Genomic DNA, 26,345 nt, shown 5'->3' on the forward strand with positions numbered 1-26,345 from the left:
TCAGTATTACGTTTCCAAGTTGAACTCAAGTGCCAACAAATTGCTGTACTACAATGAAGAGCAGCATGACTGAGTGAGCAACTGAAGGAGGGAACAAAGTCTGCTAGCTTTCGTGCTACAAGATTCCAGAGCCTTTAAAACAGAATCAAAACTGCTCCGGCAAATGGCAAAGCGCAACACAACCATGCGCATCAGTGTACTGGGAGAATCTTACAGCTTGCTTTAACGAGAGCAGTTTTAACTACACACACCTGCTCCTCCCAGACCCTTGCAGCGCCTTTCCTGCTTCTTGCTGTTGCATTTTGGCTATACTTTTTATCTCCGCAGCATCTGGGGAACTGTGGGCCAAAAGGCACACTGAACACTGGAATGAGAGAGATGGTGTAACTACTATTGCCGGCTACTTTGGACCTTCCAGACTCACCTATTCTGAGTGCGTGTATGAGAAGTAACTGAAGTTATTATTGATTATTCCCGCACTCAGGGTCATAGGGCACCCTTGAAGCACTTTACATGGCTGATAGTGTGGCACTTTTCATGGGATTTGCATTTTTCTTAGAGGTTCTTCCCTTTCAGGTAGTATATTACAGCAAGGGAGAACAGACTTCAGGCTTGTGAGATCTACCTTTGTAAATAATAAACTTATTTACATCTCTAAATAAAAACGGTGGGGGAGGGGTTATTTTAAACTACCCCGTGATCTTAGAATGAAGGGTGGTAGATATTGATAGAAAACAATACCACTGTGTTTTCTGAGAACCCCAACATCCACTAATTGTAACATGCATGAAAGAACATGGTGCCCCAAGCAGCTGCTAAACAAAGGGATTTGTTCTGAGTGCCAGAAACAAGTCATTCCTGTGGTTCCTGCTTCATTTCGGCAGTCTTTTCCCCCCTCAGTGGGTGGGGACACAGTTGTTTCGTTATTGCAGTTGTCCAGCTGCTGGAATTCACAAATCCTTGCCAATCTGCGGCAAATCTCCCAGAGGTCTCCCAGCAGATCTCAGTCTGCCTTCTGCATACCCCTGTATCACACCATTACCTACCTTTAAAATCTCCTAAGCGAGAGTTATCAAAGAAGGTCGGACAGCTCAACAACACAGGAATGGGCGTGTCCAACGACAGAGCTGGTTGCAAGGAGCGCTCTCTACAGGGAGAAGATGGCAGCTCCAACATAGGAGCCGTCTTCCTTGGTGATTTTAGCTGTTGCTCCTCGCTTGTGGGCTGCTGCCTCCTCAAAGACCACTCCCTACAGGGAGAAGATGGCTGCTCCGACACAGAAGGAGGAGCAGTCTTCCTTGGTGATTTTAGCTGTTGCTCCTCGCTTGTGGACCGCTGCCTCCTTGAGGACCGCTCCTTCCATTTCCTAACTTCCTCCTTCCAGAGCAGCTCATTTCTGGAACACAAAGGAGACACGTTGAAGAGAAGAGTCATTTTTGTGCTCTCAGCACCCTTACAAGCAGTGGGAAAGGCTTGGCTTCATCTAGCACAACAGTGGGGAACCTCAGCCCTGGGGGTCAAAGGCAGCCCTCTATGTAGACCTCTCTGCCTGGCCTTTGGGGATCTCCCAGGACGCTGGTCTTCCTTCATAGCCTTCTTGAGTATTTTTGCCTGCCTGCCCTTGCACTCTGATAAAGGCTTGGATGTAGAGGGATGTGCAAGGATGTTTAGAAGTTAGTGGCCCTCAGGCTGATCTACCTGAAGATATTCAGCTTGCTGCCACTGGAAGTCTTCTCGTTCTAAATAGTGCCTTGCATGAAATTCTGCACATGACTCTCTGCAGTGGCCTAGATGAGATCAGTCCTCTTGTCAGACATGTGATCTCTGCCTAAGATTTGAACTACTAGTTCCTATTTGGAGAAAGGAGGCGAGCTAGCAGTGGGAGGCATGCTGCCAGGCCCCCTCGCTGGAGAGATCAGATTCTGCTTCTAACGTCCCACCCCCTGAAACATGGAACTTGTTTCCACCTCCTCCCCTTCTGAATAGTGGCAGCAGCACTATTTAAAAAACCCTCTAGCATGCCTTCATTCAAAACGATGCAAGCTAAGTCACTGGGCTTTGGCCTGCTCACAAATTGGCGTGTTGTGAACTGACACTGGAATAGACAAATGTATTCAATGGTATCGATTGGTTTTGTACTGTGTAGCTTGCCTTTCAACTCCAAGGAACACAAGGCAGCAGGCATGACTCTTGTCCCACACCCCTTTCCCTACTCACAACAGATCTGGGACATAGCTTGGGTCAAGAGGTCACGACTGAGCTTTGTAGCTGAGTGCAGATTTGTAAAAGGGGAAAAAAAAAGCTGTCCTAAATTCATGGTAAAAGTGGTGTCCTTGGTAGTGTTGCAGGAATTAATGTATGGGGGGCGGGGGTTTGCCCCTCCAGCAGATATCATACACATCATGCACTACCAAAATCAGCACAATCACTTTTGTGACTTGTCCCCACAAAACACTTCATCACAGTTTCTTCCTATCTATTCAAAGGGCCTCTGCTACACAATAGCAAACGTATCAATTCACTGTTTTGCTCTGGTATTCCTGGCTGGTGTCCTTGTTTTTTTGCCCAAGGGAGCCCTCAGATTTCTCCGTTAACAGTATAAACATCTAAATGGAATGTGCTACACTTGTGGCCCCCAACTTGTCACTTGTGGGTACCATAGTGCCCCCTAAGACACACACAAGTGCTCACCAAGGCTGTGGATTATTCGTTTGGGGTTTTTTTGGGTGAGAGCACAGAGGTGTTTTTCATACTGGGCTCTGTAAAATGGGTATTTTGTGGTGTGCACAACAACTTTAGACATCCACATATGTCCTGGTGGCCCAGAAAGGTTGGGGACCCCCATGCCAAGGCATGGTGCATTCTGAGAAGCCAGTCCACACCATCTGTATGCAACACATCAGCCACATACTGTGGTTCACCAGGCCGCTTGCTTTTGCAGTCCAAGGCAGGCTGGCAGCTTAGGATTCTGTGATTCATGGCCTACCAAACTTATGCACAAGTATATTTGTCTCAACAGAAATGCCACTGTTAAGAGCGTCACAGTTTTGAAGAACAGACATGCAACTGATAGTGGGAGAAGAACGATTCCAGATAAACCTTAGGGCTTACTTTAACATAATCTCCAGTTTTTTCTTCAGTTGAGCATGTTCCTTTTCCAGTTTCGCATGCTCAGATTTCAGCACAAGAAGCTGGGTACTTTGTACTATTCCACTTCCACCGCCACAAGTAATCGCTAGTGGTACCTGAGAATTGTCTTTGTGCGATGCTATTACTGAAAAAGAGGGTTAACGAAAGGAGCCTGTTAAAAACTGAAAACATCACAGTGACTGACAGAAGCAAACAACATGAATGGTTGGATCAGTCATAGGCAAAGTCCGGTCCTCCAGATGTCTGGGACTACAATTCCCATCATCCCTAGCTAACAGGACCAGTGGTCAGGGATGATGGGAATTGTACTCCCAGACATCTCGAGGGCTGGAGTTGGCCTATGCCTGCGTTGGATGGTAACTGTACCATTTAAGAACTCTGCTATGCCTATGTGTGCCAGTTTCCCAGGTCTGCAGAGGTGCATAGGTGGGGATGCATATATCCTGAATACTGAATATACCCTTTTCCAAGACAGCAGATAGAGATTAGAAGATTAATCAAAGATACAAATTTACAAGGTATATAGGTTCAGGCTGGGCATTTTAGCACAGAATTCTCAACTTCCAAACTTAAAGAACTCTATAAAATCCTCGATAATACAATTGTTAAGGTAAGATGCAATCAAATCAACATAAGCATTGCGTCACATTTCAAGGGAAGCTTTATCAGTTGGTTTTACAGTAATTGTAAGTACTTTGGAGACACAAAGGCATCTGTGAATACTAGCCTTACAGAGATGAAATGCTTGCTTCTCTTGTTAGACATATCATATTTATTGTGCTCCATAACTCAGAATAGTAAAAGAGACCTTTTTAATGATTGCCCATTTGGCCCTTTGCAGCATGGGGTCGCATTTCCTTGGTGGTAACCTTTTGGAAGCTGCACCCCAGTGGCAAGAAGGGCCAGTGGAAAAAATGGGCCAAGATCAGAGGCGTGACTTGGAGGTTTGTACAGGAGGCTACATAATAGTCACACAGAGGCTTCTACACACACATCTTTCCATCCAGGCAAACAAAAGGCATTTATCACAGTTCAAAGACACTCAAAGAGCAAGTTAGTAATGGGTATGGCCTGGAGAATGTCCTGAGGGCCGGTTGGAGAGGCCTAGAGGGCCACATTTGATCCCCAAGCCAGAGGTTCCACCCCCTGATCTAGACCTTAAAAACACAGTTGATACAGTCAGAATATGACTTTGCTCGATTGATATCTGCTTACCAGTCATATCCTGCTCTTGTTGTACTCTGCGAAGTTCTTCCTTGAGTTTTCGCAACTGCTCTTCTCTGTGCTCCGCAAGAGCTTTTGCATTAGCCATTCTGGGAAAAGCACAATAACGTGATTCTTCATTTTGTTTATAAAAAAGAAAAATAAATCAAGGCTGCAATCCCTCCCCCACCCCAAAACCATAACTATACCTGAGAGCATGCTCCATTTAACACTCCCTTCCAAATAGGTATGCATAGGGTTGCTCTGCAAAAGTGTTGTTAAGTACCTATGAAAAGCCCAGTTGGATTGGAAGCAAAGGCCTCTCTTCCCGTTTCCCACTGGGGGAAATTTATTGACATAAAGCTGGAGTCAACCAAGAGCCAAGCTGTGCTTCATCAAACTTTAAATACTAACTTTTCTGACATATGTTTTCAGAGGCCAAAGCCTACTTTTGTCAGAGGCCATCATTTCCAATTGGCTTTTGAGGAAGAGAAGAATCAGACAGCAGTAACTGCTACCTCCACTCACTGCTGCTCTCACCGGCTAGATGGGGCACCTCCTCCCCATCAGTTCTATCTGCCCCTTAAAGAACCGACAAAAGGGCCACCCGCTTAGGGACCAATGTTGTCAACTAGGCTCCCCTGAGTTAAGGAGCCAGTGGAGTCCAGCTTAAGCCCCAGAAGTCCAAGCCCCAATCCTGTAAGGCTAACAATTTCCAGGGAAGTTGGATCTCCAGACTATTACTCAGGGGCTACGAAAGAAAAGCCAGCTAAGTAAAACGGGACTTACTCTTGATCAAAATATTTGCTCTGCTTCATTCTTGCCATGTCTGCTTTAGCAAGCTGAGTTTTGAGGTCCTCGATTTCGTCCTTGTTTGATTCAGCACCTTCATCAAGTTTAGCCTAAAATTAAGAGGGAGGCAAGAAGACGTCTAAGCAGGAGGGGGAAGAGTTGCTATGCAAGCAGGTTATTCTCGAAAGCTACAGACAATAGTTAAAAATCATCAACAGTTTAAATGCCATATGAGAACAGGATACCAGAGTTGTACAGTAGCAGCAGCAACTTCCTCCTACTAGCCAAGATTAAGAATTATTTATTTAAGTAAGCTTACAGAGCCTCACACTTGGGCTCTAGTGCTTTGGCTAAAGGCACCATATCTGCCAGCATATACAAGGTACAATACATTCTTGTGTTTCGCATGGATTTATGAAAAGCCAGTGTTGATTCGTGGTTAGAGCAGGGGTGGGAAGCTGCTCTGTTGGATACACGAGGCCAACTACCTGTGAATCACCTGACGGTTGTTATGAAAAACACTGTCCACAAAGCAAAAATGAATTCAAAACCATGGCTGCAATTGGACAAAGCCAGAGTGGTACATGTTCTAGTTAACTCCCGCTTGGACTACTGCAATGCGCTCTACATGGGGCTACCTTTGAAGGTGACCTGGAAACTACAACTAATCCAAAATGCAGCAGCTAGACTGGTGACTGGGAGCAGCCGCCGACCATATAACACCTACATTGGCTCCCAGTAAGTTTCCGAGCACAATTCAAAGTGTTGGTGTAGCCTCGGCCCAGTATACCTGAAGGAGCGTATCTACCCCCATCATTCAGTCCGGACACTGAGGTCCAGCTCTGAGGGCCTTCTGGTGGTTCCCTCACTGTGAGAAGTGAAGCTACAGAGAAGCAGGCAGAGGGCCTTCTGTGTAGTGGCGCCCACCCTGTGGAACACTGTAACATCAGATGTTAAGGAAATAAGCAACTATCTGACTTTTAGAAGACATCTGAAGGCAGCTCTGTTTAGGGAAGTTTTTAATTTTTGATTGATGATGATGATGATATTGGGAGATTCCTGGGTGCAGCTCATCTCAGTAGGGCTTGCTGAGCAGAACTCTCAAATAACCAGGAACCCATTTTGAACTTCTGGCTGGTCCTTTCCAGTTGCGTCTATCTGCCCCCACATCCAGCATCACATATGACATTGGGTGTGGGGCAGGCGGCAATACATTGGGGAAAGACAGCCTCATGGGCCAAACTGGGACCTCTGCTGGGTCTAATCTGGCCTGCGGGGCAGAGGTTCCCAATGCCTGGGTTTGAGTGCTGGCTTTGGACCAGGGAGATCAAGGTTCAAACCCCCACTTAGCCATGAAGGTCACTGGGTCACCTTGGGCTACTTACTATCAGTTAACCTAACAGCATGAGGATAAAATGGAGGCGGAGAAAGACATGCATGAGCCTGGAGCAGATAGGGAGAAAGGTGAGTGGAGAGAACATAAAATGTTGCAACAAATGTAAAGCAGTATTAGGTTCTTTGGAGAAGCTTCACTTCCATCTGTAATAGAAAGCATGAAAACAGGAAATGGCTCTCTTAGGAAGTCAGTGCATACCTTGAGAGTTTCTTGCTCTGCAAGTGCACTTCTTAGGCTGTTCTCCTTCTCCTTTAATACAGCCCCAAGACGGACCGCATCATTCTTGGCCGCTCGCACTTTCAGCTCCATTGCCAACTGGGCAGCCTTTTCCCTTTCCTGGAAATTTCTTCTCATTTCACTCATGGCATTTTCCAGCTCCTGGATTTTCAGCTTCAGACTCTAGTTAGAGAGGAATAGCAGTTGGAGGCATCACTGATGACAATTGAAAATGCCATTGAACAGGTGTGTCACCATGCTGTTGCCAACCACTTCCTTCAAGTTACTAAACCAGAGTTTAGAACAGAGGTGGGGAAGACCTGACCTAATGCCACTGTGATGTTATGCTTTGAAGTCCTGATCTTTGGGACTTAAAGCAAAGAACTTTCAAACGGCCCTTTGAATGCACCCCTGCACTGCTTCTTAGGTGTAGTTTCTTCAGTATTGCATTAAGCACTTCAACTTGTAATGAAGCAGCAGCAGTATGAGGCTGTTTGAAAGCCCTTTCCCTCAAACACCTCCCTGCTGCTCCTGAAACCTGTTTCAAGCAGAGACTTAGTGAGGGTCTTTGTTTGGGATAAGGCTTTGTAACAGCCCCACATTGTTCTGTAAACCTCCAGTTTTCAGAGAACAGCATTAGGAGTGAAAAGTGGTATCCCCTGAATATATGATGCAAGGCAGGTGGGCTGAGGTTCCCCAAAATTGCCTTGTGCATCACATGTGAAATCCTGGTTGGCCACATTTGGTTCACAGGCCAGAGGCTCCCAACCCCTGATCTGAAAGGTATTTCATAGACCTCATAGAATCATAGAGTTGGAAGTGAGTGGGACCCCAAGAATCATCTAGTCCAACCCCCTGCAATGTAGGAATATGCCCTTACTGGGATCGAACCTGAAACCGTGGCACTGCCAGCACCACGTTCTAACCGACTGAACTACCCAGTCTTGTTCATGGCAACTCAAAATATTTATCAGAATGCTGAGCATTTAAAAAGGAAGGATGACCTAACAACAATGCAGGTGATTGGACGGGGGACGGGACGGGACACACCCACTATTTGTACCCCCAGCCTCACACAGGAGTCACATATTTCCTCTGTTTCCCCCACCAGAGTATGCATGAGAACACAGCATCCAGTTTGCCCACTTTCTCAATTGGCAGCAAACAAAAACAAAGTCAGGCAAAGAAAACAACATGAGGTGGTTTTTGCATTTGGTAGACTTCAAGGGGGGTGATGCTGGGCTGCAGCAGTCACACACCCCTTACAACATCTGGGCCTGGCACCCATCACTACGTTTAACGGGATTAGCTTCTTTCACACAAGAGCCAACCCCAGTGAAAGTCACACTAAGCAAATCCTCAAAAGATTTGTATCAATGTGTCCTCTCACAGTCCTGAGAAAAACCAGAGTAAGATAAATAAAAGCACACCTTCTGTTGTTCTTCTGTTGCTTTTAATTTATCCCCCAGCTTATAGTTTTCTTCTTCCAAGGCAAGATTAGCAGCCGCACAATGTGTTTGCTTTTCTTTCAGTGTATTCAACTCTAGGAGCAGTTCTTGGATTTGCTCCTTAGATGCTTTCAGGGCAGCTTCAGCTTTTCGGCAGCACTCAGCCTGTTTAGTATATAGAGATTGAGATTCAAGCAAAGCCTGCAATGCAACATCATTCATATGGATCATTCATGATCTGCTCCAGGCTTTTGGCTGAACAGCAGGTTAAAATGTTTTAAGAAATAATAGCTTAACTGCCATCAATACGGGAAAGATCCCACAATAATATCCCACGTATTTTTGTTCTGATAGATGTCATCTTATTCTGTTTTTTTTTAAGCTCCCAAGCACTGAAGTTCAAAGTCAGTTATAAATGGCCCCTTCTATCACAATGAAAAACCTCCTACTGTGAGCTTTTATTTTTAAGTAAGAATTAATGAGAAGGAAGGTGGAGGTGGCCCATTTTGAATACTCAAGTGTTATTAAAAAAATAGGAAGCATTTTCTTACTTCTCTCTTTTGTTGATTAGTTGTCTGGTCCAGTATCTCCTGGAGTTCTGAGGCCCGAGAATTCTCATCTAAATTTCTTCCTTCTGGTTCCTCTGCCATTCCACTAGCTCCTTCCTTATGGCTAATGCTAAGCTCGAGTTGTTCTTGCAGCTTCAGATTCTTTAAAGACAGAACAGCCACTGTTAAGCCACCAATAGTCGTTTGTGCTCATGGTTTTTCTACAATATCAGAAAGGTCGCTCTCTTAAAGGGGTGGGAACCTCCAGACCAGGGGCCTCATTAGGTCTGGCAGGCCTTCCCATCTGGACCATGAGACAGTTTCAGCCACACGGTGCCCACCTGTCTTCTACCTGACATCATACACATGCCAGGTGTGCAGCAGGTAGACACAGGTAGGCTGAAAGGGTATGCAGGCACTGCTAATTTGCCCATCCAGTTTGATTTCAAACTGTGCGGGGAGAAAATGGGTCAACTGATTGATGTCAGGCAATTGACAGCTGGGCACCCCCCCCCATCAAATATATCACATGCAGTGTGTACATGTAATGGATCCAGTCCACTGACTGGATCTCATTCACTGCCATTGGTCTAAAGGTGTTAAAAATGGGCTCTTACATTTGCAACCATCTTCTCTACACTCTCGCCAAGGCGGTGGATGGTCCGGATCATGTTATCCTTCTCAGTTTGCAGAGCATCTACTGCGGTTTTCAAATCCTCTTTTTCCCGATTTACAGTTCTGAAGTCCTGCACGGCGCTGTGAAGCTTCTGAAGCAATTCTGCTTTCTCCTTCTCCGTGGCTTCTGTCTTGGACTTCAGTTGCTCCATGTCATTCAGACGTTCAGCAGCCGTCCGACTCTGCTCTTCCCTCGACTCAAGCAGTTGCCTCAGGTCGAGATTCTTTTCTTCTAGCTGTTGGACCTTTATATAAAGAGAAACACTCATCAAGCAAGTTCTGCTTTCTTACTCAGTTTTATGAAGAGTTTACCTTGAATGGTGGAGCCTGGAGCTCCCTTTCCCTAATGCCCAAACCCTTCTCCAAGTTGCCTGCTTCCAGGGATACTATATGTTGGAGCAAGAAGAGCCATTTGAAGTAGAAGCCTTCCTTCAAAAGCTTACAAATCCTCCTCTTCCCATATTTAAGGCCAGCTTTAGACCCCTGACCCTGACTATTAGGTCCAGTCATGGCCGACTCTGGGGTTGCGGCGCTCATCTCGCTTTATTGGCCGAGGGAGCTGGCGTACAGCTTCCGGGTCATGTGGCCAGAATGACTAAGCCACTTCTGGCGAACCAGAGCAGCGCATGGAAACGCCATTTACCTTCCCGCCGGAGCGGTACCTATTTATCTACTTGCACTGGCATGCTTTCGAACTGCTAGGTTGGCAGGAGCTGGGACCGAGCAACGGGAGCTCACCCCGTCACGGCGATTTGAACTGCCAACCTTCTGATTGGCAAGCCCTAGGCTCTGTGGTTTAACCCACAGCGCCACCCACGTCCTGCTCAGCTTTAGACCACCAGCTTCATTTCCACTCCACCAGCTGTTACTTTGCCAGAATCAAATTTGCTTTCTAAGGTGGTAGGGGCAGAATAGGCTGGCTATCTAAAGGAAGCAAACTGCTCCTTCCGCCATTTTGTGGCCCACAGCTACTTACCATTGAAGTAGTTGCTTCCAGAAGTCTCTGGAGTGACTCACTCTCGGTTTGGAGAGCTTCCCACTTCTGCTTCAGGGCATCCATCGCCTGGGTTAGGGATTTTTTCTCTTCTTCGCTGCTGCGAAGCCTTTGCGCCATTTCCAACTTCTCCATCCTTTCAGCCTCAAGTTCAGATTCTCTGGCCTTAAGATCTGCATCCAGCTGCTTCATGACACTCTGTTTCTGCTGGGCTTCGCAGAGCTCTTCTTTCAGTCCGAGTAGCTCCTCTAGCGCTCTCTCGTTGTCTTGCTGCTTAAGAGAAAGCTTTCATGGGTTCAAAATTAACCGTTAGTTCCAGAACCCTGTCACTTTTCGAGATCAGTCTCATTTCTGACTAACCATGCATCCCTTAAGGCTTCAGGGCCTGCCCACTCCTAGCCTCAAGCTTTTTTACTCTCATCATGGTGTGATATAAGAATTACTTTTCCCCTACAGTGAGTTGGAAGGGTGTGTGCACAACCTATAGGCCCATTCCCCATTTCACCCTGGTAATATTCTGGAGACAAACATGCACCTGAACAGGCTCCTGGCCTCACACGGGCATGCGCAACATTTCCCTAGTCTGTGCACATTATTTGGTCTATGAAAATCTGCTCTCGATTCCTAGAACTCTTGCGATGGTAAGATATCCAACTGGTAAAGGTTTCTGGCTTACTTTCGGCTTCCATTAAAAGACCAGCACAATTATGCAAGCTATAAAATGGACCAAAACATTGGGAAGGAAAGGTTGGTTGGCAGATACAATTTTGCAATTTTACAAAAATCAATAAACTGTAAATAGTAAAAAAGAAAAATGAACTTAATAAAAACTAATAATATTTTACCATTGATTTCGCTGCTTGCATCTCTTCCTTGATGAGATCCCTCTCCACTTGGAGAGCATCCAATTTGTCCTTCAGGTAATCTCGCTCCTGGGTCAAGGCTCTCATTGCTTCTTCATCCTCATGAAGCACCTCTGTTTCAGCCTCTTCTTTGGCAAGCTTCCCCTGTTTTTGGAGAACATCCAGCTTCCTCCTCAAATCATCTCGTTCCTGGATTAAGACTTCCATTGCTCCTTCATGATCATGAAGCTTCTGAGCTACATCTGCTTCAATCTTTTCCTTGATGAGATCCTTCTCTATTTGGAGAGAACCCACAATGTCCTTCAAATTATCTCGTTCTTGCATTACGGCCTTCATCGCTTCCTCCTGCTCATGAAGTTTCTGAGTTACTGTCAGTTTGTCTGTTACCTCCGCTTCAATTCTAGACTCACTAGCTTCTAATCGCTCCCTCAGTTGTTCCATTTCACTCAACTTCTCTAGAGCTTGGCAGAGTTCTTCTTTCATACGAAGTCTATCCTCTTCAGTGTCTCCTGTTTGCAGCTCTTGGATCTTGCTAGGTGGCTTAAGAAAAGGAAAATGGGCAAGATGTCAGCAATGTGCTCTAGCTCTGCAAGTGTCAATATTCTAACTTTATCCCCAAAATGTTATAAGAACCTTTAGCACACCATGTAGTCAGTTGTTTGAATTCTTGTAAACTTGCTTGCAAAAAGCCATTTCAGCTATTTAAAGTTTATCTAAAATCATGGACAGAAACTTTTAAAAATTCCAATTTAAATATCCAAGACTAACTTATCAGTTTCTCTCAAAGACAGACTCCAACTTGTGTCTGACCATCTGTGCACATCACTGTAAGTCATGACTTACTGTAGATGAGCAAATTATGTCTTCTTTGCTCCTCCCTGCTAGTGCTGGGGGTAAGGGGAAACAAAGCATGACGATAAACCAAGGTTTGTTTTTGGTGTACCAATCATGGTTTGTTTCCAATCTCCAGTTTGTGCACAGTAAACCTTGGGTTATGGCTTGACAATGACACTGAAATGCCCACCTGTAATACACAAATACAGGTGTAACCCTGTAATACACAACTGCCTTGTGGATTATCTTTGGGAGAAGAAAAGGATAAGGAGTAAACACTACAAAAATCTGGAGTGGAGTCCCTAAGATGGCTGGATGGTGCCTTGCACGCCTCCTTCTGGCATCTCCTGCTACCATGTTGGTGCTAAATGTATTGCTCTGCTTCTCTTTGGACCACATCAGTGAGGCCAAGGGGGGGGGGGGGTCTTGTCTTCTGGGCAGCCCAGGAGCTCCATACACACTGCCCAGGCTGGCTCCCAGGGAGGTCACTTCTGTCATTTGACTTCACCCCTGGAGGCGTACTCTATTGCCTCTCAGGACAGACTGATGCCCACAACAAGCAATACACAACAATTACCAGCTGACTGCTTTCCAGGTACCAGTTCTTTTGCTCTTGCAGACTCTCCAGTTGTTGCTTTAGCAAAGTCTTCTCTTGCTCAAGGGACAATATTTTTTCCTTCATTGACTGAAGCTGGTTATTTTCCTCCAGCTTGATTTCCTCTGCATCCCCGTCTCCTCCAGTTAACATATTTTTCTCTGTGTTGAAGCAGTCCAAGTGCTCTGTTAACTTTAGTATCTGCAAGATGAAACACAACATTTTTTTTCTACCCTAGAAAATGTTTCATGCAAGGCAGGTGAACAAACAGTGATCAACAATCCAGTGCAGAACATTCAGAGATGTTTGGCAAGAAGAAGAGGGCAGTGCTAGAACAGCCCTGCTGAATCAGACCAAGAGGCTTCTTGACTCCAGAACCCTCTTTTCCTGCAGCAGCCAACCAGATGCCTCTGCAGAGCAGGGTATGAGGGCATTATTCTCCAGCAACCAGCATGCAGAAAATGGGTGCCTCTGATGCTGGAGTTAATATATACATGGAAGTCTGCACTTTCGTGCCTCCATCCAATATAGCACCATTTCAACAATTATTCTACAACATCCCAAACTTTCTAGCAGTGTTTAACAGCCTCTGATGTCTTAACATGTTACAGGCCAGCTAAAGTACTTTAAGCTTTAGTCACCACAGAAAACAAGTGGTGTTGCCTTAAATGGGGCTTGTCTCGGAACTGAACCCCAAACATTCACACTCAAAGCAAAAAGGGCCACAGCTCAGCGACAGAACACTTGTCTTGCACTTAGAAGGTCCCAGATTCAATCCCCAGCATTTGTAGAGAGGGCTGAGAATGTCCTCTGTCCCAAAACCTGGAGAGCCACTTCCAGTCAGAAAAGACAATAATGAGCTACGTGGACTAAGGATCAAGATTATACAGGGCATTTCTTATGCTCCTAATTATGCTCCAACCTAGACCAATAAACTTTGCAACTGAGACAGATGTTACCTGTTGCTTCTGTTCTTCAATAGTGACCCCTAGAGATTCTTTAACGCTTGAAATCTGTGATTCTCTCTCCACAATGGCTTCTTCCAGTTCTTTAATTTGCTTCTCACGATGCTTCAGAGAATTTTGCGCACTTCTCAGTTCTTCTTGTGATTCAATGTTCTTTTACATTGAAAGTAAAGCAAAAGAGATACATGCATTAGAGTTCCCATGACATACACTGCCTTGCAGTAGTGCTATGAATTGTTCTGCTACCCTTTTCAAAGCTCTCTAGTTTGATGTCGGGGCAGATGAATTATCCAAATAAATAAATAAATAAATAATTTTATTTATACCCTGCCCATCTGACTGGGTTGCTCCAGCCACTCTGAGAGGCTTCCAACACATATAAAAACAGAATGCAATATCAAACATTGAAAACTTTGGTTCCATGTGAGTTTCACGTGTGCTCATTTATAGGCACGTTCCATCCCACCTCAAACTAATTACAGCTTTTAAAGGCTAAAACCAGAACTTTGATATGGAGAAGCACTGGTGTGGTATGATCACATAATGAAGTCCTGAAGGGTCTGAACGATTTTCAAATGCAGCACCATGTACAACACATTGCGGTACTCCAAGTGGGAGGTTTTGCTTACCATTGACACAGTCTCTTGGATATCTTCTTTGATCTGATCTCTCTCACGCCTGAGAGCCTCCTCCTTCTGCTTCAGGTCATCTCTTTCCCGAGTCAGCGCCTGCATCTCTTCTTCACTCTCTTGGAGCCTTTGAGCTAGGCCCAGCTTCTCCATTTCCTCAGCCTCCATTTTAGATGCCCAGCTCTTCAACTGGTCTTTGAGTTGCTCCATTTCACTCAGTTTTTGATGTGCTTCATCAAGTTGTTCTCTCATACCAAGAAGCTTCTCTTGCTCCAAGTCCTTTTCTTGCATCTCTTTGATCTTGCCAGAAAGCTTCATTATAATTTATGGAAAGACAGAAAGAAGTAAGAATGACATTAATGTAAGTAAAAATTTGATGTTAATATGTAAGAATGAAGCTCAAATCCAACTTAGAAACACTAAATTTTGATTCTTGTCATTAAAAGGGTCTTTATAGTGCTCATTTTCTCCCACAAAGATTTTTGTTACCTGTGGACAATACAGTCATACCTCGGGATAAATAGCTTCAGGTTGAGCGCTTTCGGGTTGCACTCCGCGGCGACCTGGAAGTAACGGAGCGCGTTACTTCCAGGTTTCGCCGCTCACGCATGAGGTCAAAATGACATCATGCGCATGCGCAGAAGCAGTGAAACGCGACCCGCACATGCGCAGACGTGCCTTATGTTCTGTTTGGGATGCGAATGGGGTTCCGGAACGGATCCCGTTTGCATCCCGAGGTACCACTGTACTGATTTCAGCGAAGTTACACAGTCCCAATTCACATCTAACACCAATCCAATTTATGCTTACCAAGAATAAGCAAACTTGTGGGTTTTCTGGAGTGAAGATCATGGCCACAACTCTCCTCCCCAGTACTGCTGCAGCTGAACCCAGGGCTAAACCATGGTTTGGGCTAGTGTTGCACATGAACCAGGCTTTGCGGTTTACTTACCCCAGACAAGCCACAAGCAATAAACCAAGAATATGCATTGGCTATAAGCTCATAGATTATGCAGAGCAAGACAAATCATAAACCCAGGTTTGGATTCAACACCAGTTTAGTCCTGTGTATCATGAGAGCAGAAGGACTGGGGGAAAGAGTGCTGCTATCATAATCTTTACTCCCAACAACTCATATGGCATATTGCTTTTGCTAAGCCATGGTTTCGCTTCGTGTTACATGCAAACCTAGTCAGATTCAATCTAGGCTCATAGTAAGTAACACAAGGGATCTAGCGTGCTCCAGTAGCCTAAAAGGGCTTACTTCCTGCCAAATTGCAAAAAAAAAGAGGGGGAAAAAGAAATGAGAGCATGTCAAAATTCTGCTAAGGAGCAGAATACCCTAGAATAGAATTTATTCCTGGAATTAGTGGTTGCTATTTTGTCTGTGCACACAGGAATATAATTATAATAATAACAATAATTTTGATATTTATACCCCGCCAATCTGGCTGGGTTTCCCCAACCACTCTGGGCAGCTTACAGTACATATAAAACATAGTAAAAACATGTTTTGTTTACAAAACAGAAAATATATCTGCTATAGTAGCTACCAAAAATAGCAATTCCAAGTCATATTCCCGCCTTGTTTTGAGAAGCAGTTCCATGGGTTTGGTAGCTTCACTTTCCCATTCACTCCAAAAGTGGTAAGTTGGGATCCTTCTAGCTTAGTAAATAAAATGGTCATTTTTTAAGTGTGTAGAGAAAGTGAGCACGGACAAGAAGACAGCCAATTCCAGAATTGTGAGATTGGTTCAGGTTTCCTAAAAAAAAGTTTTAGAAGTATTTCAGAAAGTGGTTCTGATCCAAAGCAACCTCGTTAGTGTAGCAGGGTTGAGCACTTTGTGTAACAGCACATTTATGTGCCAGGCCTTGCTGCAATGTAAGGAAAAACAGAAGCAAGGAGACAGTACCAAGGGCCCACTCAACTTTTCAACAAAGACTGAAGTGCAGAAATGTTTGCATCAAGAAAAGCCATCAGCTGCTGTATGAAAAGTTGGAGAACCAGGAAGGACTCACCTCTTGAGTCACTTCATGAATGGTTGCCTGCAGCTTGAGGTTTTCTTCAGATAGAAGATCTAGTTGGCATTTCATCTGCTTGTTTTCTTCTGATGCAGTCAAGAATTTCTGCTCCAGTTCATCACAGTGACATTTCAGCTCTTGAAAAGCTAGGTCATTTTGGCGCATTGCTTCAGAATTTACAAAATCTTCTTTGGATTTTAGCGCGATAGTTGCTTCGCACAGCAGTCTCTCCTTCTCAGACACTTGAGCAAGCAGCATCTCTTTTTCCGAAGCCAGAGAAGCAATCATTTCGGATTTTTCAAGCACCTACATACACATATTTATATACACAGAGTATGAGCATGTAAGTGGGCAACAATTATCTCAGCTGTGATTTATAATATGTGTTTTAGTTAAATGAAGGCTAAGTTTGGTTTTTAGATGTACTTTGCTCCCCTGAACTGGAAGAAAACCTTCTACAAGAGACTAGAGAAAAAAGCTTCAGGTTGACAGGTGATGACTGATCCAATTACATAGCCTAGTAGGGAACTGAACCCAAATATCCACAGCAATATTTCTTTATTTATAAAAATATTTAGAGACCTCCCCTGCTATAAAATATCGGGGCTGCGTATAATCAACTTCACAAAAATACACCATAAAAGCAACACAGAATAATCATAAAACCGACTGGCTCATCTTAGAAAGTTTAAACCACAGAATAGGCCTATTGATTAAAAAAAAAAAGTCTTCAGGAGGCATCTGAAGGTTGGTAACAGGCACGATGGGGGAATATTCCATGGCACGGGAGTGACATCACTAATTGCCTGACCCCTAGCTAAAGCTAGTTGGATTTCTGAAGCATGGGGGGGACAACTAATAGAATAAGCTTTCAAAAAATTAAGAGGAATGCAAATTCTGCAACTGCTTGCGATGCCAGAACTTTTTACTGATTAGGATTATTTACAGAAGTTACTGTAGTAGAAGCACCCCAGTCTTCCAGCAAGAATGATTAACTATATTCTGGGTAGAAAAAAAATATTTCAATAAAGTTAAATGTGTTCTAAGAAAGCCCTGACCTAAGAAACAGCTTCATGGCAGCCCTCATTTAATTAGTTTTTACCTCTTTCTGGAAGATTTCAGTGTCAGGTCCCGAACGGGCTTCTAATGATGCAGCTGCTTCTTTCCTTAAAGTTGAGTTCTCTTCCAGAGCTTTATTCAGTTCATCTTTTAAACCCTCAATCTTCCTTTCCAGTTCCATACATGAGAGTAAGTCTGGGGGTGGGGGGAAGTGGAAAGATTTCAATGGCTAAAACTGACGAAGATTCACTACCACTGTGTTGCAAGCAAACTCTAGATATATAGTTCTTGTTCCGTAGTTCTCAGCTTCTGTGAAAATATCCCGCTAAAGCACGCACCCTTTCCACCAGTTTATACCCTGGTTTCTGACATGAAACTTCATTGAAAGACTTGCCTATGCACCCCTGAAGCTCAATTTCCATCTTCTCGTAGGGCTCAGCCTAAACCCACCAGTCCACTTATCCCCCTCCCCAGTGTTTTCCCTCCTAAAAAATGTTTAGGGGTACTCTCATTTTGACTCAAGAAAATCACCATTTTATAGTTCAAATTGGGGAAAATAAATAAAGTAATGGACAAAAGTACAAAGATTCACAAAATGTTTGGGGGTGTGCGTCCCCCTACACCCCCCCACTGCCCCTCCCACAGCCCTTGCTATGCATCTTGTTTTCAAAAGCTAACCCCCCTCCCTAATTCTCCAGCCCGCCCCATAGTCCTGATGTCAAGGGGTAGCAACTACTTTTATTTTAATTCCACGCAGCCACTGTCTAATGCCTGAATTGCACATCAATAAAGCATGCCATCAGAACATAAACTGACTGAAAGCCATGAGCCTAAAGTCCCTAGTTACTAAGGTGTCTGCCAACCAAGTCCATGACTGGCTGGAAGGATGCAAGGGCAGAGAAGGACAGAGCCACAAACCTCTCCAGGGTTTTTTGTTTTAATCCTGCTGCACTGCATCAGGAATGAATGGTCAGTTGCTTTACATCAGGATTGGCTAAGCGAACCAACTAATCCCAGTTGAGATGCAGCAAATAATTTAAAAATTGCTTGTTTGCTATGCTCCTTGCATTCAGCCTGCCTTTAACAGGGACCCAGACTTTAATGTGGCAGGACCTGCTATGTGGAACTTTTTGCCAGCAGAGGTTAGGGCATGAGTCAACCCCTGCTTTCTCTTAATGTCTTTTCAGAACTGCGCTGTTCAGACAAACCTTTGGGATGCAAACTCTGTGCCAAACACGCCTAGATATTTTTTCATTTACATTATTGTAGCATTATGTTTCCGTGTTGCGCATTGCCTTGTTTTTTATTAAAAGGGTGCCTTATAAATATTTAAACTAACTTTAAGGGCCTGAACATGTGTGCCACCAGTTTTAATTCATAAAAAATAATAATTCCTCAGCTATCAGGAAAAAGCCCGATTGTGCGAAGAACCTTCTTGTTCTATATCAATTCCATAAAAAAGGTACCATTGGGAACTCTTCCCTCCAAAAGCGATGCCAGCTTTGAATTTTCCTGCAGGTAGTACTGCAATTCTTTCTGCAAGTCAGACTGCATTTTCTTGTAGGCGACTTTCCCAGAATCTAACTGTCTTCTGTAACTCTCAATGTCTTTTTCCATTTGCTTGTACGTATCGGAGAGCTGGTCCTACATGGGAGCAAATTAAAACGCCATTACCCTTGTCCATTTACATGCCAGGACAGTGGCAGATTTGTACACAGTGCCACGTACTTCAGTAGCACTATCCTCTCCCTCTTCCAGATTGTATTAGCACTGTTATCCCAGCCCATATCACCCCAAGGAAGCATCACTGGGATTCTACTAGGAAACTAGCAGAACTCACAGGCAAGGCCCTACTAGAAGCTTATTATTTTTATGTATTTCCTAAGCTATTGCCACACTGCCCTTCATCAAAAATGGGCCACAGGGCAGTTTACATCTGATTTAAGGCAATAAAAAGGCATATACACAGAAAAGATAAAAAATTATCATAAATTGCATGAAGGATGTTAGCAGCAACACAACTCAGAAATTACTCCACCCACCTTCCTTTTAAAACCTGACTCCAAAAGGTGAGTTTTGACCTGGTTTCTAAGCAAATAAAGAGGCACACCTCAGTGGGGAAGAAATTCCCCAGATATAAGCCGCTAGGAAAAGATTTTTCGGTCTCCCCCCATGCTTATATCAGGTACTGACAAAAGGCCACAAAAAAGAATTGTATCTGTTCACTCAGACACTACATAAAAGGCAAGTAAAAACCTACTCCATCCCAAGTCCACATATACACACACCATTTTTTCTTTTAGCGCTATGTTTTCACTTCTGAGGAATGAAGATTCTCTCTTGGAATCCAGTGCTACCGCCTCAACATCACTGAGAGACTGCTTCATTTTTTGCATTTCGTCCCCCGAGTTATTCAAAATCTGCTGAAAGTATGAGAACATGAGGGTAGTGTGTAAAAGTGTATGTATATGCCACCCACCCACCCTGCAAGAATCCCCAGGAATCAAGGACAAATTAAAAACAACAACAACCCTGCTTAAATAAAGAAGAACGATTCAGACGTACTGATGACACATCTCTTTCCCCACTTTCTGTCTTTGCTTCTCTCATAAGATTTCTTAGCTCACTGACATGGTTTTCCAGTGCTTTGATTTTATTGTTTTGCTCCTCGATCTGCAAGGCTTTTGACATTACTTCCTCCTGATAAAGCAAGAAAGAGGAAAAACACCAGAAGTGCAAAGTGTTTAGGCACACCTTTCCATTCCCCAGCTTGATGGGGGGGGGGGGCTTAGGTGTTGTGCAGCATGACATTAAAATTGACAAACCGATCGCAGAATTCAAGGCATTTGGCTAAGACTAAACAATAGTGTTCCGTTTCATTATACATGCAAGGCCTACCACCACCACCAGCTCACCTGCAGATCTTGATTGCAAACTTCAGCATTTGTAATAATAGCCTTTAAGCTGGAAATTTCATGCATTAGTTGCATCTGTGGAGCAATCGAAGCAAAATGGCATAGGCAGTTAGGAAGCACCTTTCAGTAAGGTTTACCTGCAGTCACCCACCACAAAAACAAGCAGCCCCTGCATTCAGCTCTCCTCCAAACCACAGTGGAGTCAAGTTGTTACTATAGAACACATAGCAGAAAATTTTGTGAGCATCCATTGCTTACAGTGGTGAGAAGCCCTGGGAAATAAAGTCTTAACGTCGCATTACTAACAGGGCTTTTCAAACCTTCAAAACAAAAACGGCAGAATGCACTGCTAATATAAGCTGACAAGTGTTTTTCAGAAGAACTGATCCACTCTTTTTCTAGCATGCATTAGTTGGGGGCTAATTGATTTAAATAAATTATCACCTTTCTTCCATGCTGCAACTCAAAAGAGTGGCTGTTTTCACACGTCACAGCAAACCATGCTTTACTGTTAATGCAAGATGGTGCCCACTTCACTCCTCTCATAGCACAGCCTACATACCACAATATAAGCACAAAAACCAAGTGCAGTTTTGCTTGGTTTTTTGTTTGCTTTTTTGCAGTTACAGGATTAGCATTTGTTTTAATCTCATGTTGCTAATTTATCTCTAAGGGTCTCAGACTGAAAAGGGTGGAGTATAAATATTTTAACAAAATGAAATCAAACATGAAGTAAGAGAGAAGCCTTGGCTGCACGTTGAAAGGAGATGGGGTCAAATGAAATTCTTTTGGCACTGCCATAGGGAAGACCATGTCCTTTACGTCCATAGGCCATACTGGAAACAGTGGAAGAAACAGAGCAGGTTGAAGACAATTGTGTTAGACCCAGTTTTGTTGTGGGGGGGGGGGGGTGAGATGCAGCACTTTTCAGCAGCTAAGATGGGTCCATCAGCTGTGCATCCCTATCCCCCTAATGGCCACAGTGATCCATGCCATCACCATTTCCTGACTAGACTACTGGGGCTGTTTCGGAAGACTGAAAAAATTAGACACTTCTTAAATACAGGTGAAGGGAACACATCTCATCTTCTCTGAAGGAAAGGTACTGACTGCCAGTCTGTTTGAACCCAGTTTACAGTGCCAGCACTTTTAAATTCTCATGTGGCTCTGAGATCCAATATCACCAGAACCTGCCATTTTACTAGCACCAAAGGATGTTTTCTGCCACCCCCTTTCTAATGAGGGCATAAAATTAAGACGACTGGGTTGATTTGATTTGAGAAGGGCAGTGATCAGGGGATATTCTCTGCAGTGGCACCCTTTTTATTTCTCCAGGCATTCAAGCGTGTCTCTTGCTTTAATCCTGCTGATGTATATAAGCACAACTGAGTTTATTGCTCCTGCTGCTTCAATATTTAACTGAGTTCAGTTCAGACTAAGTTAGTTGCCATAATCACATTGCTTTCAATTGGAGTTCACTTAAGTCATAAAACAATGTTCACATTAATTTAAATGAGATCTGCATGCAACAGAGTCAGGATCCAGCTAATTTTGATCTTGTTTAAATGATTTTGTCAGCCACTCAGAAAGTTGTAAAAAGAAAAGATGGTCTAGAAATAGGATTATTTACACACCCACTTTGTCTTACCTCTTGTTCCTTTGCTGTCTCTCTTTCGAGAGCCACAAACTCATAAATGGACATTTTCTCCTTCAGCTCTTTAAGCTCACATGCAGTCTGCTCTTTCTCCATTTGCAGGTTTTTTAGTTCTACTTTTAAGGCTTGTTGTTCAGTGACAGCATTATCCTACCCAGGAGAGAGGCAGAGTGAGATTAAAAGGTTTTACCTACACTTTCAAATTAAATTCCTAGAGAACGCTGAAGCTGACTTACCCTCTCATTTACTAGGGTTTCACAAAGCATGACAGAATCTGCAAAATCTTTATGAATCTAGAAGAAAAATATTTTTGAAAGTTACAAGATGCCTCCTCTGTTACCTAGTTAAATTTCATCTCCTTACCAATATTTTATTTAAACTCATTTTTTAATGGTCGCTTTTCATACCCTAAGAATCTCAAAGTGACTTACAAATATGCAAAAACCTTAATACTGAAAGCACTTGCTTGTTCCTTCAGCAATATAATGGTAGCTCAAAAGTGTTGTTGCCAAAGCCTTACATTTGTATACTAAGTTCCAGCCACATGCTGGCAAGGCTGGCAAGTTTTGGGGGCTTGCAAAAAACCCTGAAAAGGAGGTGAGCTTTCCAAATCACAGAATTTCTCTCCCCTAAATTCTGCTGGCTCAGTTCCACCCCACTGAACCAAATGTAAAACAAGTCATGTTGATCCAATATAGTTAATAGGGAGTAACTAAGAAATTGTTGTTGCAAAAAAGAATAGGAGAGGAAGCCTGCAAAGGGGATACTCTCCGCTCCCATCTTTGTTCTTGGATTAGGAGTGGGAACCTTTTTCATTCCAAGGGTGACATTCATTTCTCAGCAACCTTCTGGGGGCCATATCCATGAGGTGGGAGGGGGTCAGAGAAAAATTGGGTGGCACAATGAATGTCAATTTCACCTCTGGTGCAGCAGGCTACTTTCCACACACATAAATACCACTTACCAAACCAACCTCAGATCCTGGAATCCATTCCTCTTCAGGAATTGTAACACTGGCTGTCATCCACTGATCATCATGTTCCGAGAACTCTGAAGATACAGCTGAAAGACAACCCATTTTGCCAAAATAAAAGTGTGTCTACTTAAGATGCAGATAAGGGAAGTAACAGTACCACTCTGTTCTGCCTTGGTCAGACCACAACTGGAAAACTGGGTCCAGTTCTGGGCACAATTTAAGAAGGCGATTGACAAACTGGAACGTGTGCAAAGGAGGGTGACCAAGATGATCAAGGGTCTGGAAACCAAGTCTTATGAGGAAAGTTTGAAGGAGCTGGGTATATTTAGCCTGGAAAAGAGGAGACTACGGGGAGATATGATAGCCATCTTCAAATAACTCAAGGGCTGCCAACAGAACAAGTTTGTTTTCTCCTGCTCTGGAGGTAGGACTTGAACCCATGGCTTCAAGATACAAAAAAGGAGATTCCGACTAAACACCAGGAAGAACTTTCTGACAGTAGGAGCGGTTCAACAGTGGAACTGACTCCCATGCGAGGTTGTGGACTCTCCTTCCTTGGAGGTTTCTAAGCAGAGGTTAGATGACCATCTGTCATGGATGCCTTAGCTGAGATTCCTGCATTGCAGGGGGTTGGATGAGATGACCTTTGGGATCCCTTCCAACGCTACAATTCCATGACTAAGTTCTTGAGACAAATGCAGAAAGACGTAGAGAAAGGAACTGAGCTTTGGTTACCTTGGGGCCCAATGGGTCTAATTCTCCCCTGCCATAGGAGAAAGAGAGCATGAGCAGCCAAATGCAAGCAGCGAGAGTTAGCTACAGTAGCCTTTGCTAGCATATGCAAGGAAGCCAGCTGTCCCTAGTGCCTAAAGATCGATCTCAGAATCAGATCTCTGGAGCAACCAGGAGATAAACGGAGCATGCTAAGTTATGCCAAGAGCCCTCTTGCCCTTCTCTGTCCTCTTCAGATCTAGCAATAGCATTCAACAGAATTAACATATGCAGCTTAAAGACAGCCTTCAAAATAGCTGCAATAGTTTAACTATTTGCAGCTCACTGTGGATATGTTAAACAATGCATTATCTAAGTTCTAACGTATCCCAACCTACAATAGAATAGAATCATAGAATCATAGAGTTGGAAGAGACCACAAGGGCCATCGAGTCCAACCCCCTGCCAAGCAGGAAACACCATCAGAGCACTCCTGACATATGGTTGTCAAGCCTCTGCTTAAAGACCTCCAAAGAAGGAGACTCCACCACACTCCTTGGCAGCAAATTCCACTGTCGAACAGCTCTTACTGTCAGGAAGTTCTTCCTAATGTTTAGGTGGAATCTTCTTTCTTGTAGTTTGGATCCATTGCTCCGTGTCCGCTTCTCTGGAGCAGCAGAAAACAACCTTTCTCCCTCCTCTATGTGACATCCTTTTATATATTTGAACATGGCTATCATATCCCCCCTTAACCTCCTCTTCTCCAGGCTAAACATGCCCAGCTCCCTTAGCCATTCCTCATAAGGCATCGTTTCCAGGCCTTTGACCATTTTGGTTGCCCTCCTCTGGACACGTTCCAGTTTGTCAGTGTCCTTCTTGAACTGTGGTGCCCAGAACTGGACACAGTACTCCAGGTGAGGTCTGACCAGAGCAGAATACAGTGGCACTATTACTTCCCTTGATCTAGATGCTATACTCCTATTGATGCAGCCCAGAATTGCATTGGCTTTTTTAGCTGCCGCGTCACACTGTTGGCTCATGTCAAGTTTGTGGTCAACCAAGACTCCTAGATCCTTTTCACATGTACTGCTCTCAAGCCAGGTGTCACCCATCTTGTATTTGTGCCTCTAATTTTTTTTGCCCAAGTGCAATACTTTACATTTCTCCCTGTTAAAGTTCATCTTGTTTGTTTTGGCCCAGTTCTCTAATCTGTCAAGGTCGTTTTGAAGTGTGATCCTGTCCTCTGGGGTGTTAGCCACCCCTCCCAGTTTGGTGTCATCTGCAAATTTGATCAGGATGCCCTTGAGTCCATCATCCAAGTCGTTGATAAAGATGTTGAATAAGACCGGGCCCAAGACAGAACCCTGTGGCACCCCACTAGTCACTCTTCTCCAGGATGAAGAGGAACCATTGATGAGCACCCTTTGGGTCCGGTCAGTCAGCCAGTTACAAATCCACTGAGTGGTAGCATAGTCAAGACCGCATTTTACCAGCTTCTTTACAAGAATATCATGGGGCACCTTGTCAAATGCCTTGCTGAAATCAAGGTAGGCTACATCCACTGCGTTCCCTTCATCTACCAGGCTTGTAATTCTGTCAAAAAATGAGATCAGGTTCGTCTGACATGACTTATTTTTCAGAAATCCATGCTGACTATTGGTGATCACAGCATTCCTTTCTAGGTGCTCACAGATTGTTTGCTTAATGATCTGCTCCAGAATCTTCCCTGGTATTGATGTCAGACTGACTGGGCGGTAATTATTTGGGTCCTCTCTTTTCCCCTTTTTGAAAATAGGGACAACATTTGCCCTCCTCCAGTCTGCTGGGACTTCGCCTGTTCTCCAGGAATTCTCAAAGATGATTGCCAGTGGTTCTGAGATCACATCTGCCAGTTCTTTTAATACTCTTGGATGCAGTTCATCTGGCCCTGGAGACTTGAATACATCTAAACTAGCCAAGTATTCTTGTACTATCTCCTTAGTTATTCTGGGTTGTGTTTTCTCTACTGAATCATTTGCTCCAAATTCTTCAGGTTGGGCATTGTTTTCTTTATCGGAGAAGACTGAGGCAAAGAAGGCATTGAGGAGTTCAGCCCTTTCTGTGTCCCCTGTTTGCATTTCACCATCTTCTCCTCTGAGTGACCCCACTGTTTCTTTGTTCTTCCTTTTGCTACGAACATACCCATAAAAGCCTTTTTTGTTGCTTTTAACCTCTCTAGCAAGCCTGAGTTCATTCTGTGCTTTAGCTTTTCTGACTTTGTGTCTACACATGCTGGCTATTTGTTTGAATTCCTCTTTGGTGGTTTCCCCCCTTTTCCATTTTTTGTACACATCCTTTTTTAATCTTAACTCAGTTAAAAGTTCTTTAGATAGCCACCCTGGCTTCTTTAGGCACCTTCCATGTTTCCGTCTCATTGGTATTGCCTGAAGTTGTGCTTTTACTATCTCCCTCTTAACAAATTCCCAGCCATCATGAACTCCCTTTCCTTTTAGTATTACTGTCCATGGGATCTCACCCAGCACTTCCCTAAGTTTTATGAAGTCGGCTTTCTTAAAGTCAAGAAATTGAGTCCTAGTATGCGTGGCTGCTCCTTTCCGTTGTATAGTAAACTTCAGAAGAGCATGATCACTTGCGCCTAATGATCCTTCCACTTCTACCCCATTAACCAGGTCATCGACATTGGTTAGGACCAGATCTAAA

At 43.9% G+C, this 26,345-nt stretch overlaps 1 protein-coding gene and 1 long non-coding RNA gene across 12 annotated transcripts in view; one reads left to right on the forward strand and one right to left on the reverse strand.

The window, feature by feature from the left end:
• Positions 1–26,345, forward strand: part of LOC310685201 — a 606,217-nt gene that overhangs the window by 115,937 nt on the left and 463,935 nt on the right. The window lies entirely within an intron of this gene.
• CENPE (centromere protein E) overlaps positions 1–26,345 on the reverse strand; it is a 40,165-nt gene that overhangs the window by 816 nt on the left and 13,004 nt on the right. Inside the window, exons 15-36 of one of the 11 annotated variants that reach the window (XM_083398093.1) lie at positions 22,923–23,020; positions 22,195–22,251; positions 21,953–22,108; positions 20,305–20,379; positions 19,955–20,089; positions 19,678–19,809; positions 18,856–19,033; positions 17,433–17,584; positions 16,328–16,636; positions 14,309–14,620; positions 13,674–13,832; positions 12,697–12,915; positions 11,268–11,825; positions 10,405–10,692; positions 9,371–9,673; positions 8,757–8,915; positions 8,188–8,370; positions 6,740–6,940; positions 5,143–5,255; positions 4,366–4,463; positions 3,112–3,274; positions 1,047–1,396 (exon numbers count right to left, since the gene is read on the reverse strand). In XM_083398093.1, coding sequence (XP_083254219.1) covers positions 1,047–1,396; positions 3,112–3,274; positions 4,366–4,463; positions 5,143–5,255; positions 6,740–6,940; positions 8,188–8,370; positions 8,757–8,915; positions 9,371–9,673; positions 10,405–10,692; positions 11,268–11,825; positions 12,697–12,915; positions 13,674–13,832; positions 14,309–14,620; positions 16,328–16,636; positions 17,433–17,584; positions 18,856–19,033; positions 19,678–19,809; positions 19,955–20,089; positions 20,305–20,379; positions 21,953–22,108; positions 22,195–22,251; positions 22,923–23,020 — 4,398 coding nt within the window. Of the gene's footprint in view, positions 1–1,046; positions 1,397–3,111; positions 3,275–4,365; positions 4,464–5,142; positions 5,256–6,739; positions 6,941–8,187; positions 8,407–8,756; positions 8,916–9,370; positions 9,674–10,404; positions 10,708–11,267; positions 11,826–12,696; positions 12,916–13,673; positions 13,833–14,308; positions 14,621–16,327; positions 16,637–17,432; positions 17,585–18,855; positions 19,034–19,677; positions 19,813–19,954; positions 20,090–20,304; positions 20,380–21,952; positions 22,109–22,194; positions 22,252–22,922; positions 23,021–26,345 lie in introns of all 11 variants that reach the window. The other 10 variants (XM_083398092.1, XM_083398089.1, XM_083398090.1 and 7 more) reach the window with 10 other exon arrangements.

Source organism: Podarcis tiliguerta (genome assembly GCF_965153285.1).
Source record: "Podarcis tiliguerta genome assembly, chromosome: 9".
Lineage (NCBI taxonomy): Eukaryota > Metazoa > Chordata > Lepidosauria > Squamata > Lacertidae > Podarcis > Podarcis tiliguerta.